Below are 15,293 nucleotides of genomic sequence, written 5' to 3'. Positions count from 1 at the left end.
TGGAGTCATGTGAACATAACGTCCAGTCCCCGTCAGCAGCCTGGCAGCTCTATTTTGGACCAATTGAAGTATCCGGACCGTCTTCAAGGGTAGCCCCACGTAGAGCGCGTTACAGAAGTCCAGACGGGAAGTCACCAACGCATGTGTCACTGTCGCAAGGCAGTCGTTCTCCAGATAGGGGCGCGGCTGATGAATCAGCCGAAGCTGGAGGAAAGTGCTTCTCGCCACTGCTGTTACCTGAGCTTCCAGTGAAAGCTCCGGGTCGAGGAGCACTCCCAAGCTGCGGACCTTGTCCCTAAGAGGGAGTGCAACCCCGTTCAGGACAAGGTTCAATTCACCCTCTCCGAAGCCCGATCTGCCAACCAACAGGACCTCCGTCTTGTCTGGATTGAGCTTCAGTTTATTGGCCCTCATCCAGCCCATTACCTCGGCCAGGCACCGGTTCAGCACAGCCACTGCCTCACCTGGATTGGTGGAAAACGAGAGGTAGAGCTGGGTATCATCAGCGTACTGATGGTTCCGCAGCCCACACCTCCTGATGACCTCTCCCAGCGGTTTCATGTATATGTTGAACAGCAAAGGGGACAAAATGGACCCCTGCGGTACTCCATGGCATAGCTGCCATGGCGCAGAGCCATAGTCCCCCAGCACCACCTTCTGGAACCGGCCATTGAGATAGGAGCGGAACCACTGCAAAGCAGTGCCTCCGACCCCCATTCCCGCAAGCCTATCCCGAAGGATACCATGGTCGATGGTTGCAACAGGCCATATTGCTGTTGAGTTTAGGGGTGATGACAGGATTCCAAATAGGCTGAGACTGGCTGAGGCCTTGGAGAACATAGGCAGGTTTATACAGGCCATAGGACTGAAATAAATACTGCCGGCAGCAAGAGCTGCTTTGGTTGGCTGTGAAACCAAAATCTCTTAGGATTGGCTTGCCTCAGGGCTGGCATACCTGTGTTCTTGCTGTTTGACTATTATATACTAGATGAACTAACGTTAAGTCGGTGGACAGACTCCAATGACAAGCATTGTGAAACCCAAATTCTTCCAGTGGTTTTTGAACCAGATTGAAGCCATGTGCACCCATGTAGGAAGCAGCCTGAAAGGCGAATCCATATTTTTAGGTTAGCATGCAGGCCCAGGACTGGCCCAAAGATTTGGGTGGCCCTTGCACAAGGGAGACAAGGCCTGGAACAGGCAAGGCATGACAAAGAATTTTCTGGTGCAGCTTCTTCCTAACTGTCATGGGCAATCATAAAAACAAGGATGGCAGGAGCTCTCTTGGGGTGGTGTGTCTTTGCCAGTAGGATGGCCACTTATGGAGGCCCCACAGATAGGAAAGGCATCACAAAAAAAGACACATGTTTGCTTAACATTTTCATGTGTATCTCTTTCTCTGAGTTGTTATTATATTCAAGAAGGAAAACAGTGCATCTAACCATAATAGGAAGACTGGCCTGGCAGCCTGCTTCTCTCTCTGAGTCTGTGGTCCTGCTAACTATTGATGGACAGCTTTGAGGCCCCTGCTGCTTTCCCTTCTTATTGTTCTTTATCATTAACTTAAACCAGATTTGGACAGGACAAGCCTTCAAATAGAGGATGCCCTAGAGGACTGTGCTCTGAGAGACCTTCAAATAGAGATTGTCCTCTGTAAAAGGACAATGTCTGCTGCAATTTAGTGTTCTTTCCCCTTTCCTTTTAAGTTAGTCATTTCTTTGGATTGAAAAATCAATAAGAACTCAAATCTGGGAGCCTAACCTAACTTATTTTCAAGTCAAACACTGGTTGCAATCGGAGTTGTATCCAACCTTTGATCCTTATTATGAAAGAGCCTGGACTGATTTTCCCCAGGAGGCTGAAATCTTTTTTATCTGTTCTCGGAGCAAGGACAGCACATCAGAAACAGCAGGGCAAGCTGATATTCGCATGCCAAGATGCTTCAGAATGGCCCTGCAGGCTATTGCATTAGGAGACTGGAGAACAGCCTGGTCTCCAGTCCTCCATTCCAAGGGAGCAAGGGGATAAGATTTGCCTTTCACATACTTAGGACTCCAGTGAAACTAGCAGTCACATAGAGATGGTTCCCATACTTCCTTGTGGCCTGTAGTGGGTGGTACCCACCCATTTCATAGGACTTGAGGCCAGTTACTGTTGGCCATGTAACTCAGCTGAGAATGTATAGGGCTTCCTGTCTATTGTAGGAACCACTGCTGTGTAGGGTTGCTCCATATAATTCTGGTGGTTGGCATAGTTGTGATGGGAGCTGGGTCTGACCATCCATATCTTCCTATCAGCCTGCTAAGCACATCACAGGCTCCTGTACTTGATTATAGAAAAGCTTCAGAGTCAGGCCTGAAACTTTAGACCAGGGTGAGAAACTTATGGCCCTCCAGGTTTTTCGGCTTATAGCTACCCATTGGTGATGCTAACTAGGACTGGTGGGCATTGTAGGCCAGAAGACCTGGAGGGCCACAAGGTGCTCACCTCTGCACACGATCAAGGGTTTTCAGATGCAGGAGCCTATAAATCTCCAAATCCATGAAGGCTATATCCTTACTTAAAAATAAGCACAGAAAATGAAAGGCTAATTTCTAGGAATTGTTTCTTAAGCAGTTCACGCGGGTCATACAAGCATGGTGACTGGTTAGAGTGGCATTTTTCTCAGTATAGACAGTTCAGTTGCCAAGGACCTGCACTGTCTGCTCTCCAGAGGTTGTATAAGTCTGCCTAGTTGCTGACACAATAGTTATTTTCTGGGGGAAAGGTTTCTTCCCCCCACTGCACTTTTTTTCTCCTAATCAGGGAGCAAACAGCTGCACTGCTGCCAGAGCTTTCCAGTTCCTTCAGGCTGTTGACTGTTAGTTCAGTGCAGCTGTGGTGAGGGACTAGGGGAGCATGAACTGCCACAGCACCATTTTCTACCCCCTGAACTATACAGTTGTGAAAATAGGATACTAGGCAAAGGGCAGAGTGGTCAGGGGGTGGAAATGGATTTCAGGTCATTGTAGGAGTCCAGAAGTCAAACTGTTACTTTGCAGAGCTACAGAACTGGGTGTCCCTTGGAGGCAAAATGTTTGCTTCAGTACCAGCTCCAAATTTTGGAAGACCTTTGAGCAGGACACCCTTCACGGGCACCTTCGCCCCAGTCGCCAGTTGCGACTGCTCCTTGTCCTTTTCCTCATAATTGCCACCGTCGGCTTGCTTGACCGTCAGACAGCCTGTGCAAGAAGGCTGGGGCATCCCTTGCTGTTCCTCACCATCACCAATGCCTGGACCAATCTGAAAGGCAGGCAAATAAGTCAGTTAAAGTGGTGAGAAGAGGCACACCTCTTGTCTGTTGGCCCCTGCTACAGTCTTTGTGCTCTGCAGGGGCCCACCCAGAACCATAGCCTTGATTTGCCTGCTACCCTGAAAAAACAATCTGAAAAAAAGAGCCTTTATGTTGGGTTTGCTGGATCATTGCTTCTGAGCTGAGGGCACTGTACAGATACTTGGTTCCTGTTCCATGTAGTTCATTCTCCCCAAAGACATTCACACATTTCAGCAGCAGTGCCGGTATGTTTATCCACAGAATGTACCTGGCAGCCAGGCCAATCCGCCTCCGTTCCTAGGGAATGCTAATTGCTCTGTAGTATAGTACATGTTTTGCATGCAGTAGATCTCAGATCCCGCTCCCCAAATCTCCAGTTAAATAGCAGTGCTATCTAAAACGAATAAACAATCCAGCCTGTATGATTGGAATGCCCCAGGGCATGTGGTATATTTGTTCTCATGCAAAAGAGAAAGGAATAACACAAAGATCCTTTATGCAGAGAAGCTTGGACTGCACATAAGTTAAGACGACTTAATCTTTTTATTAGCACATGCAAAAGAAGCAATAAAAACAGAATGGTCAGAATTGGCAAGCTGCATAGTAAACTGCTGCTTAGTTATTATTGGCAAAATGTTGGAAACACCCCAAAACATGTAACTTCAAGAAATGGATTGTTCAAATGTTGGGCTATGCCATAATGGTGATGAACTATGTAAGGCTCAGAGAAAGGCGTACAAAATTTGATTTGTTTATATGCAGTTAGAAACCAGATATAAAATTATGCAGTCAAGATAGTCAGGATCTTTTATATCCAAAATTGCAAAGTCTGTTTTGGATTACTGCAAGAATGGCTATTTAAAGTTCTTGTTTGTCTGTCTGTGTTGCATTTCAGGAGCTCATGTTTATTTAATCATAGGATTTGTAAGTTAGACAGTATTACAGGTACAGGTGACTCCCATGGTCCCATAAGTTTTCCTTATGAATGGGCTGGGGACCCTCACCTACTTACCCACAGATCCACAGTGCTTTTTCCTTTTAGCAAAGAAAATATTTGTAAATGGTTGTACTTATGCAATGCCAATTGTAAGAGTATGTGTTTGGACTCATTTTTTTTTAAAGTTTTACTGCTGGCTGGGTCTTCCGAAAGCTTTGGAGAGTTGGTACCAGCCAGAGTACAGAATCTGGTGGCTCATTTGGAAAGAACATCTGGCAATGCCAGCTTCCCAAGGTGAAGACCAATTTGGACTTCAGATCAAAGTGCTCTAGTTCTTTGATCGGAGCTGATAGCTAAGAAGCATGGTATTGGGGATGGCTGATGCAGAGGCACAGGCAAAAAGATCCAGATGTGGCCCTTGGTGTTATTTGTTCTTCTTTAAAAACTAGCTACAGCTGCTAATCTCCTCCTTGTATCCTTTCTAGTTGATGACCAGCCACAGTGTCTCTGCTGTGTGCTGTTGCCATCTGTGGCGCTGCTGGTATATTCAGAGGGAAGATGGCATTCTGGACACAGCTGAGCCTGCTGCTATGGAAGAATTTCACCTTTCGGAGGAGGCAAACGGTAAGCTCACAGGCACACAATGAGATTTGCATTCCCGAACTAGGCAGGTATATTGTGTCTTGGTTTCCAATGCAGGGCCTTCTCAGGTCTTGGTTTTTGGTCCAATAAATGCATGCATCACTCAGATGTGCAAAACTCCCATTGACGTGGTCCATCTTTATCCTCTGAATGGGTTCAAGTGTGGTGCAATTTTTGACGTTTTATTTAAAGGGGCTTGGCCTGTAAGACTTGAAGCTGCATGAGTTGGGTCTTAAGGTGTGTTTCCATGCATGCAAAGGCCTTTGACCCAGTGGAGGCTTCTGCTAATAGAAGGGGCAAGAGGTGATTTTAATTAATTGCTGCTTACATGCCCTCTCTGCAGGGCTACCCTGTGGAACAGGACCTGAGAATCCATCTTGCATTGTGTAGACAACAGGAGTGCTGCAAAGGGACATCCCCGCAACTCCTGTCTTTCAGTGCAGTCACAGTTGCTTACCATGTGACACAGCAGTGTTTCAGAGTGAGCTTGGCCACCTGTCCCAGAGGCTACCAGTGATGTGAAGCAGGAAAACACACAATATGATAGTGCTGTATTGTGTGCTAAGTATATTCAAATATTGCTGCTGCTGCTGCTTGGACATAGGGATACATGAGGAATCTGTTTGGGAGTGGGAATCCAGTGGATTCCTTGAATTCCAGTGCCCATTGCAGTGGTTCTGAGTTCAAGTACCTGGTGAGTGCTCCCAGTATTTATGGGGTACTGGCCAGGAATCAGGCTCCATGTGCTGCACAAACTGCACCCCTTTTTTGCACCTGGCACTGTTGCTGCCAGCTGCACTGGGCGGGGAAGAAGGTTTGTCAGCAGGAATGGCGCCCAGCACACCCGATTACAGCACCCCTCTTCTGCATCCTGCAGCCATTTTTTGGGAAGCTACATCTACTGGGGAAAGTTGCTCCTCTTGTTTTGGCTCACTTTAGAACTAGGCTGAGCATAAGCAGAGGTCCATGGATGCCAGAGGGATGGATTCCAAAAGGGCTTGTCCCAACCCTACTCAGAGGACACTACAGGATGTTTATTTCAGTGGTATCCCTGTGATTTGTGTTATGTTTAAGCTCTGTCTGAGATGTTTCCTGACACAATTTGATGCCTGATGCAAAAACCATAATATAAATGGATCTTCAGTAATATACAGAACAGGGGAAAAAAACTCTGTGTGCTCCCTCATCTTAGGTGTAACAGGCATGTTACAGTGGGTAGAATAAGCAGTATGGACTCCTGAAAATATATAGATGTCTTTTCAAAATGTGAGATAAAGAAGCACTCTGGTGGTTCTCTGTATGTAATGCAGATTATAAGGAACATACATTCATTTTCAAAATCTTACACCAATGCAACAAAAACCTGCCAGAAACTCAGAGAACTGCCAATAGCTCTGTTTATTATCCATCAACTTTTCCTGCATTATGGTAAGGTAATGTCACAGGAGCATTCCAAACTGTTAACAACAGATCTGGGATGGTGGGTGGATGGGATCTACCTTTTGCATTCCAGGGATTTGTTTGACCCCAGGAATGAACTATCCTGGATGAAGAGTCCTAAGGGAATCCTCTTTTAAAGTCTCACTGCTTTTAAGGTTAATATTCTTCAGTATTGACTTATAATCGGTGTGCCTTGATGCTGCTTCACATCAACTCGGTTGTGTCGAAAATGTTCGCCTTTCCTCATTCCTCAGGTCCTAAGTACTAGTACAGGGTAGTTGGGCTTTGGAATTGAGTACACCGAAGGTATATGCTGCATTTCCTAGCATTCTTTAGCGAGAGATACTGTGGTTCCTGGGTCTAGAGGTGTACTGTGGACATGACTTGATGCAGAGATGAGGAATATGTGGTCCTCCAAGTGTTTGGACCTGCAATTTCTGTCATCCCTGAGCACTGACTACACTGGCTGAGGCTGACAGGGGTTGCAATCCAATTAGCTATGCCTCCGTTTTCACTCTAAGTCATTACAGGTGGGGGGTGTCCTTCCTGGCAATGCAGTTCTCAAATCTGCTCAGTATGAAGGGCAGTATTTTTTCGGTATTTTTTCCCTCTCCAGAATGGTTGGGACTAAAATTGCCTCCCTTACACACCCTTCACATGTTTAGGGGAAAAATTCCCCTTGGCACCTCTAGGAACTGATTTGAAAAGTGGATTAAAACCAAGAAGGTTTGGGGAAAATTAAGCATTTCCCTTGATTAGAAAGGAATCCTCAAAATCGCTTGAGAAGTACAAAACATTGGCACAAGTCAGCTTTTAAAAAAATCTGAGCAGAGCAGCTTTCTTTAACTCACGACCTTCTAAATGTGTACGACTGCTACTCCTATCATTTCCAATGTTCAAGTTATATGGGAATGATAGGTATTGCAGTCCAACACATCTGGAGAGCATCAGGCTGGGGAAGGAAAGAACCTGAGTCCTAAATAAAACCTGGGATGGAGTTACGCCAGATTTTAGTATGTCAGGACTGCTAGGAAAACAAAGGGTGGATTACTAAGCACTGATAGCTACTCATCTGGAACTTATGTCAATGGAAGAGCTCTGCTTCTGCAAAATTTGTATCACAATGTTAATGTGAACATGGGCACATGAAGGTGGTTAACTGTGCCCATTTCCAAGTACTTTTCCTACCGTTTACTTTTGATCTTCTTGTGAAATTCACATGATTAGCTAAGATAATAAAGAAGACTGCCCATGCTGATGCATCCCTACAGACAGTATATGCAGTCAGGCAGCTGAATCTGATAATGCCCCCAGCCCCTAGTGACCTCTTTGCCAGTTTCAAGAAGAACCTGATTGCCATCATTAAAAAAGAAAGGCTTCCAGCATTGTGTTATGACCTATGCTTTTGTCTCTTGATGAGCCAAGTTCTTCTGGACAGCTTCTTGCACAGCATATATGCTATTCCTGGAACATTCATTTATTTGTTTGTTTGATTTCTATACTGGCCATTAACCAAGACGGTTCGCTCATCAGACAGGAGAAGTGCTTTGCAAATATATTCTCCACCCAGCAAAAACTGAGTTCCTGCTTTCTGTGTTTTTGTGGAAGAAGTGTTCTCCAGTACCATCCCCTGTGATAATAATGCCATTCCTAACTTCAAGACTCCTTCTCAGGTCAGCATCCCACTTCATGGTACTTTTTTGTTTTTAAGCCCCTCTGAAACTCAGTGTGGGTGCTATCTCAGCGGTTTTTCTTGTTTCGAAGTGACATTTTTTCTTCTGGGAGCCAATAAGGACAGGACTTCCATTGGCACAATAGCTGGGAGGGGAAGAACTTTCTAGCTGCAAGGGTCATGTGTCGGGGCTGCATTCCAGCAGTGGATGTTGCCAGAGCCCAGAGTGAGTGTGGTCATCCCACACTTTCACATACACACTTACAAACACTGCCTATCAATTCACATTCACACACAAATCTGTCTTCACCAAATCTGTTCGGCTCTGTGATGAACTCACTCTGTCCAGGAGGAAGAGGATCTTTTCCTTTTTTTTTTTTTTTTTTTAACAAAAAATGGTGTTGAGACAGGAAACCCATATGAAAAAGGTTGGCTAAGGGTGTTCTTTGGGGAAATAGTTCACTTTCACCCACCCGTGAACTTTTCTTTCTTGGAAACTTGAACCCTTAAGCAGTGATGTAGGAGATACAAGTTGCTGATAATCAAATTGCAGCAGCATCCTCAACTAATAATCTCAGCAGTTTTCCTTCAGGCTGTCTAATGCATGCTCTTCATCTGAGTTTTCACTGCTTCAGTCTTCAGCACTTGTCCAAGGAGAGGCATGGTGGAGAAGAAGCGTGCCCCTTCATCCTCTCTCTCTCTCTGTCCCTCCCTCTGACACTTACATGTGACCGAGGCATTCTGCTCTTTGAGTGTCATAACATGACAAAGTCTGGTTCATGGCCAGAAAAAAAGGAGTGGGGGTGGATTGTGCAATTGAGCAAGCGCACAGAGTGCCCACATCATGCACTGCATTATATATATGGTAGAGGAGAAAAGCAGCAATTAACCCTATAGCCTAGCTTGCATTTGACCCTATATACTAGCTTCAGTTATAATTATTGTGGTTAACGCAGGACTGGGAAAGTTTTAGCCCTCTAGATGCTTGGGCCTACAAGTCCCATCATCACTCGCCATTGGCTGTGCTGACTAAGACTAATGGAAGTTGGAGATCAAAGCATTTGGAGTGGCACCACATGGCCATTCCTAAGTTTAATGCTGATGTGACATGCTGTGGAAGTTCTAACTGTGACTTTCTGGCTGATGTTGCCACCTAAAGTTGTGTTGTAGAGCAGTGGAGATACCTGTGTGAATTGCCTGGCTGTATCAGTCCTAGCAATTCTCAGTTGATCTTGATTCTGTTTCTCAGTGCCATTAGCTACTTTACAACAATTTGGATTTTCCATCTCCACTTCTGTATGCAAGGTCATAGAAAAGAGAATGCTGTCTGATAGCAGGTAACTACAGCTGGCCGTTTATACAATGGCAATTTGCCACAATGGTACACATGACAGCTTCCAAAGCGTTCACATGCACACCATGGTAAGTTCCTATTCGACAAACAGTTGTCTCTGCTTACCACCCATTGTGTAAACATATGCCCAAGTAATGTTGACTGCCAGTCCTTTTCATGAGCCAAGGTTCTGTAGGATCTATACGGTCATGCAAGATGTCAGGGATATGGCAGACTGTGGAGCTCCAAAGTCCAACTGTACTACTGGTGCTTGGCTGTCAGTTTTCCACGAGTGCAGCATCTTTCAGCAAAGATGCACCAATAAGCTTGAAGCCCTCATTGACCTAGACATTATGTAAATGAAGCATTGGCACCATCAGCGCATAGCAGAGGTAGGCACCTCCAGGTGTTTTGGCCTACAACTCCCATCAGCCCTAGGCAATGGTGGGGAATCATGGAAGTTGTAGGCCGAAACACCTGGAGGACCCCAGTTTACCTGCCAGCTGTGTGTGAGTTGCCACTAATACTGGTAAATTTTCTGGTGCTTGGGACCTGTAGGGAAGGCAGTGGCATTGAACGCCCCCCCACTCCAAATGCCAGATGGCTCCTAGTGGCCTAGCAGTCTATACTGCATCCACTCTTGTTGTTCTGTAGCACTGCTTGTACCATCTTCTTAGATAGTTGGCTGTTTTCAAATAGACATGCATTGATGCTGAATGAAGACCTGAATATGTGCGTGTTTGCTCAGTCCAAGCCCCTGAAGTAGTTCTTCACCCACAGAGTTCAGCAAGGATATACTTTGTCCTGGACAACTTCCAGCAGCACAGCACCAATGTAACTCTTGCACTGCACACGTCAAGCTGAGCTTTGTACCCAACTTTCGCAATGGTTATTTCAGCTGCTGCAGTTTGGAAAAGGGAAGGGAAATGCAGGCCAAGCCTTCTGTGGATTGAGCTCTTATGGGGGAAAGGAGCTTTCAGACAAACAAACAAACAATCTAAGTACTAGTTTTTAAATAAAAAGATCTTTATGATTAACAGCAGTGTTTGGTTGTAGAAAAATAACAATGGGCCCTGTCATATATGTTTGCAATCTAGAACACTCCTTGATCAAGATGCCAACCACTTCATTCCACCAGCGCCTACCATCTGGCTTTCTACTACCCGCTCCAGCAGTCAGTCACCATTCAGTGGTTACTGAGCATCCTCAGTCCTCACTGAGCTGATAGGGGGTTTATTCCTCCCCTGAACATGTGATTCTTTTCTCTGTATTTCTGCAAACTTCAGGTTTTACAGAAGCCTGCTGATTCAGTCCTCTTGTGCATAGGTAGTGCCACTCTGGCTCCTTAAGTAACACTACCTACAACTTAAACATTGGTAATAAGAATTAAATTTTGCTCAGTTATACAAAATTATGCCTTGAGACCAGGCTTGGGACCAGGATACCTGAAGGACTGCCACCTCCTACCACCTTAGATCAGCTTCAGGGGCTCTTCTGAAGGAGCCATCTTCTAAGCCTTAGAATCTAAGGGGTTGAGGAGGATGACAAAGAGAAGAGGGACCTTTTTGGTGAATGTGCCCCACTCGTGGATTAGCCTCCCTAGAGTAGTTGGCCTAGTCCCTTCATTACAGTCTTTTTGGCAGCAAATGAAAATGGTTTGATTCTCCAGACATTTTAATAATTGATTTTTATTGTAATGATTTAAGAGAAAACTCTTATGAGGTTTAATGATTTTAATTCACCATGCTTTGATTAATTCCTCTGCTGTTATAATTTTTATATTTATATTATGGTTATAGTATTTTAACTGTTTTATTATCTGTTTTTGCATTGTTGTGACTGTGAACCACTCATAGAATCTAGTAGAGAAAGTATATACATTCAGTAAATAAATACATAATACATACATTCCAGTCAGCCCCAGCAGGACTACCTACCCTCTGGTTCGGTGGACTGAAAACCCTGGAGGACTGTATAGGTAGTGCAGAACACATTAGAGCTGCCTTTTTCCATACTGCAGTCTTGACTTCTGGCATACTAGATTCAAAAAAGGTTGCCTGCCACTGCTCTAGAACAGGTTGGGGGACTTCTTTCGGTCCGAAGGCCAAATTCAAAGCGCTATGGGGTCTGCATTCCACTGGTGGGCCCCACTGAAGGCCAAAGGGGTGGGTCAAACATACCTGCCTCAGGAAAGGCAGGTCAGCCTTTTAGAAAGGTGGTTGGAAAAGGAGGAGGTACCCTCTGAGGAATCCCAAAGGACCAGATTGGGACCTGAGGGAGTGGACCTGCCTCCTGGGCCTGAGGTTCTTTACCTGTGTTCTAGAGGACACAAACTACTCAGGCCTGGAGATAGATTCTGGAGAGGGATTCATTTTGCATGACCTCATGAAGTGTCAAATTTTCTAGACTCTTAAGATGGAGGTCAAAAGGACCTGGGCCTTCTTTGAGGCCTCTGATGATGCAATTGGGGTGGCACTACTAGCGTGCCATGTTTCTCCTATAGCAGGGTAGGTCCCCCTTAGCCACTTGTATGAGCCCATGAGAAAAGTGGCAAGAGGGTCCATGATCAGGCACAAATGGACAAAGGTGGGACCACCCCCACTAGTTTTTGCTACACAATTCAAATGGGCCCTGTGACTGTACAGTGGTACCTTAGCTCACAAACTTAATCCGTTCCAGGACTCTGGTCGTGAACCTAATTGGTTGTGAATCAAGTCAAATTCCCCTACAAGGTTCAATGTAAATAAGGTTAATCCGTTCTGTAACTGTATTTTTTTTAACCACAAACAATTGATGCAAAGTGACAAAGAACAACAAAGATTGCGGCCACCCCCCCCACCCCCGAGCACGAGTGCAGCCATCTGCCCCTCCCCCAGCACGACTGTGATCGAGTTCGTCATCCCTACATGCGTGCGACCGCAATTGTGGCCATAGATGGGGAATCGCAGGCATGCTTGCGGGGGTGGAACAGACACGATCATGGGCGCGCTCGGGCATGGGCGGGGGGGGGGGGGGAGACGGACGCAATTGCAATCATCACCCGATGCAGAGTTTGCGACCTGAGGCAAATTTTTTCAGAAACTTCTGTTCGCAAACCAATTTGGTCATTAACTGAGGCGTTTGTGAGCTGAGGTACCACTGTATCTCTGAATTCTACTGTGTTAAGGCATTTGATTCTTTATTACACCCTCCTCCCAGTCACTTTTACCCAAGGAGACCAAGATAGTATGCAGAGTTCCCATGTTGTCACCAGTCAAAATACTAACCAGATCAGATAGTTTAGCTTCGATGGGGTATCATGTGCCTTGAATCCAAGCCATAGGCCTGCCCTATGTACTCTGTTTGTGGTCAGGGGAGAAGGAGTGGGATTTATTTACAGTTCATATGTAGCTGGTTACAGTAATGTCCACAGCACTTCTGTATATCTTTGACCCTCTGTTAAATGTCAGTTATCTAAATTTAGATATTCATGTTGAAGCAATGTGGGGGCATTGAACAGTGGCTCCTGTACTGACATGCAAACGTGTCACTTGGAAAGAACTGTACAGATGAGCATATGAAATATTTCCCTTTGAGTGAATAAAATCAGTTCCAGATTTGGTACAGTCTTCAAGAGCTGGAAGTTTGTGCGGGGTGGGAGAGATGCTTGTGTGCATGTATGTGTACACATTTTACAAGATACTGTGCTTTTTTGCAAGAAAATAACCTTACATATTGATTTGAGAAGCTAATGGCAAACTGGTGCTGTCAAAACGTTTTGCACAACAAGCCCCAAATCCTTTATTATTTACAAAGTTAGCTAGAGCAAAAATCTGGTGAGCACCAGGTCTAGAGAGCATACTAGTCTAAAATGATTAACCTGTAAATCAGACACAGATATCTGTGAATTCCAGTATGCAACAAAACAGGTCACCCTTCAGTGGCCAGTTAAAAAACTTTGCCCAAATACTGAATTGTAGCTAGATGAGTTAACTGCACTGTTCTGTCAGAATAGAAATATGAAGCTAGACACATCTCTGGTCTAATGTTCAAATAAACCAAGATATTTGATCATGATTAGGCAAGATTCACCTCTTTGTTCTCAGTTTCTGGATCCCACAAAGTGTGAGTGTATAATACTTTGCTTTTCCTCCCTTTTCTCTTCTAGTTGCAGCTGGTGGTTGAAATTATGTGGCCTTTGTTTATCTTCTTTATTCTGATCTCCATACGGCTGTTTTATCCACCCTATGAACAACATGAATGTAAGTACGAAACACGGTCTGTTGGTACAGTGTTTTGTTGAACATTTGGTACAGTGTAAACCTGGAAAGGAAAGGGGAGTAATAGTGTGCAAGAGGTGAGAAATGTATATGTTTGTATATACATTGGGTAGGAAGGAGTGCTCAAAAGTCTACAAAAAGTGTAAGTAATCCTCAGATTTGAATTATATTCCCTTCCTTGGAAGCCTTTTGTCATTACTAAGAATGGATCTAAAAAGGGAATTACTATAAGATCCCCAAATTTTAAATGATGCTTTTTTAAAACTAAGTTCTCTTTTTTAATCAAAAGTTGATCCCAGGTTGGCTATTTGGTGATATGATGCTGGAAAAATCAGTATTATGAAGATTTCAGATTAATTTAAAATGTCTTAATGGGATTGTTTCAAACTGTTATTTTCTGTTGTTTGCATTTCTTTTTCAAATTTTGTTATTGTGAATACTTAATTATTAATAGAAAATGAGAAATAAGAGTTACAAAAAATGTGACATGTTTTATGGAAATATCTTATCACATCTCATACATACTACATGTCCTTCCTCCAAAGAGCTTGGGGAAGTAACCTGGGAATATCAATGACCCTGTGAGGAAGGTTAGGGTAAGAGAAGTTTTATGTACTTTTAAAATGCTGTGCATTATGAGTATTCAGATTTATAGTTACAAATCCTAGCTCAATCATGTCTGAGCAAGACCTGCTAAAATTGGAAGACACTATGGTGAACATAGCCTGCAGGCCATCAATGATGGACTGCTGAACCATTAACAGTTCAAGGGTTTTTGGTTTGCTTAGTGTACTAACCTGCAAAAAACAGAAGTATTATAAGTCCTCTGGATGGTCACAGTCTGTGCATGGTGGGCTCTGTACCATTTGATTTTAAAGATAACAGACTGACTGATCCTAGCCCAGAATTTGCAAGAATGTAGGAGAGTAGTGAGTAATCAGCTGGTGATAGAAGGGGAACTTGCAGGATTGCCCAATGGTTTAAAATCCTTCATCTTTTTTGATACTATCAGAATCTGCTATTCTGAAAAATTGAATATCCCTCTGTTTGTCAGCTGGTGAGGTTGTGTTTATAGACACTTGTTTCTTGTTGATTTTATAGATGTAGGAAAATTGGAAGAGGCTTGAGAAAGGGTTCTTTTCCCAAGGTAGATAAGCATATTCCATTTGTCTGTTCTGTTCTCTGCTCAAAGAGGTTCTATAGTCTTTTGAAACAATTATCCGCTGATGTATTTCCCCAGAATTGTTTGCAAACTCTTCCTGGGTTAGGATAGCCAGAAGCAAAAGAAGACAGAGCTTCTGAACCTTTAACAATTGTGCAGAATACAGAATTCCACATTTAGGGAAGGTACAAGAGCTCCATCATCCTTAGCATCTAGCCATCCTATTGCTGGGTGTGCATTCTCTGCACAGGTTAGAAATGTCTGCTGCAGAGACTCAGTTCTTGCAGTCATCTTCTCTGACGGAAGCTTTGCAGGGGTGAGTTGGTGTGTCGACACTTGTCTTTTAAAAGGAGAGTATAATGTCCTAAATATTTGCCCTTGTGTTTTAGGTCACTTTCCCAACAAGGCCATGCCTTCTGCTGGAACATTGCCCTGGGTCCAAGGGATCATCTGTAATGCCAACAATCCTTGCTTCCGCTACCCAACACCTGGGGAATCGCCAGGCATTGTCGGAAATTTTAACAAATCTATGTGA

General features: G+C 44.3%; 1 protein-coding gene across 2 annotated transcripts in view; it reads left to right on the top strand.

The window, feature by feature from the left end:
- ABCA1 (ATP binding cassette subfamily A member 1) overlaps positions 1-15,293 on the top strand; it is a 119,218-nt gene that overhangs the window by 17,573 nt on the left and 86,352 nt on the right. For both annotated transcript variants that reach the window (XM_044443848.1, XM_044443849.1), the window contains 3 exons: positions 4,736-4,874; positions 13,485-13,578; positions 15,148-15,289. In XM_044443848.1, coding sequence (XP_044299783.1) covers positions 4,809-4,874; positions 13,485-13,578; positions 15,148-15,289 — 302 coding nt within the window. In that variant the 5' untranslated portion in view covers positions 4,736-4,808. Of the gene's footprint in view, positions 1-4,735; positions 4,875-13,484; positions 13,579-15,147; positions 15,290-15,293 lie in introns of those variants that run through there.

Source organism: Varanus komodoensis, unplaced genomic scaffold, assembly GCF_004798865.1.
Source record: "Varanus komodoensis strain SLA01 unplaced genomic scaffold, ASM479886v1 scaffold43, whole genome shotgun sequence".
Classification (NCBI taxonomy): domain Eukaryota; kingdom Metazoa; phylum Chordata; class Lepidosauria; order Squamata; family Varanidae; genus Varanus; species Varanus komodoensis.
The sequence above is the reverse complement of the archived record's forward strand: the minus strand, read 5'-3'. Positions and strand labels throughout refer to the sequence as shown.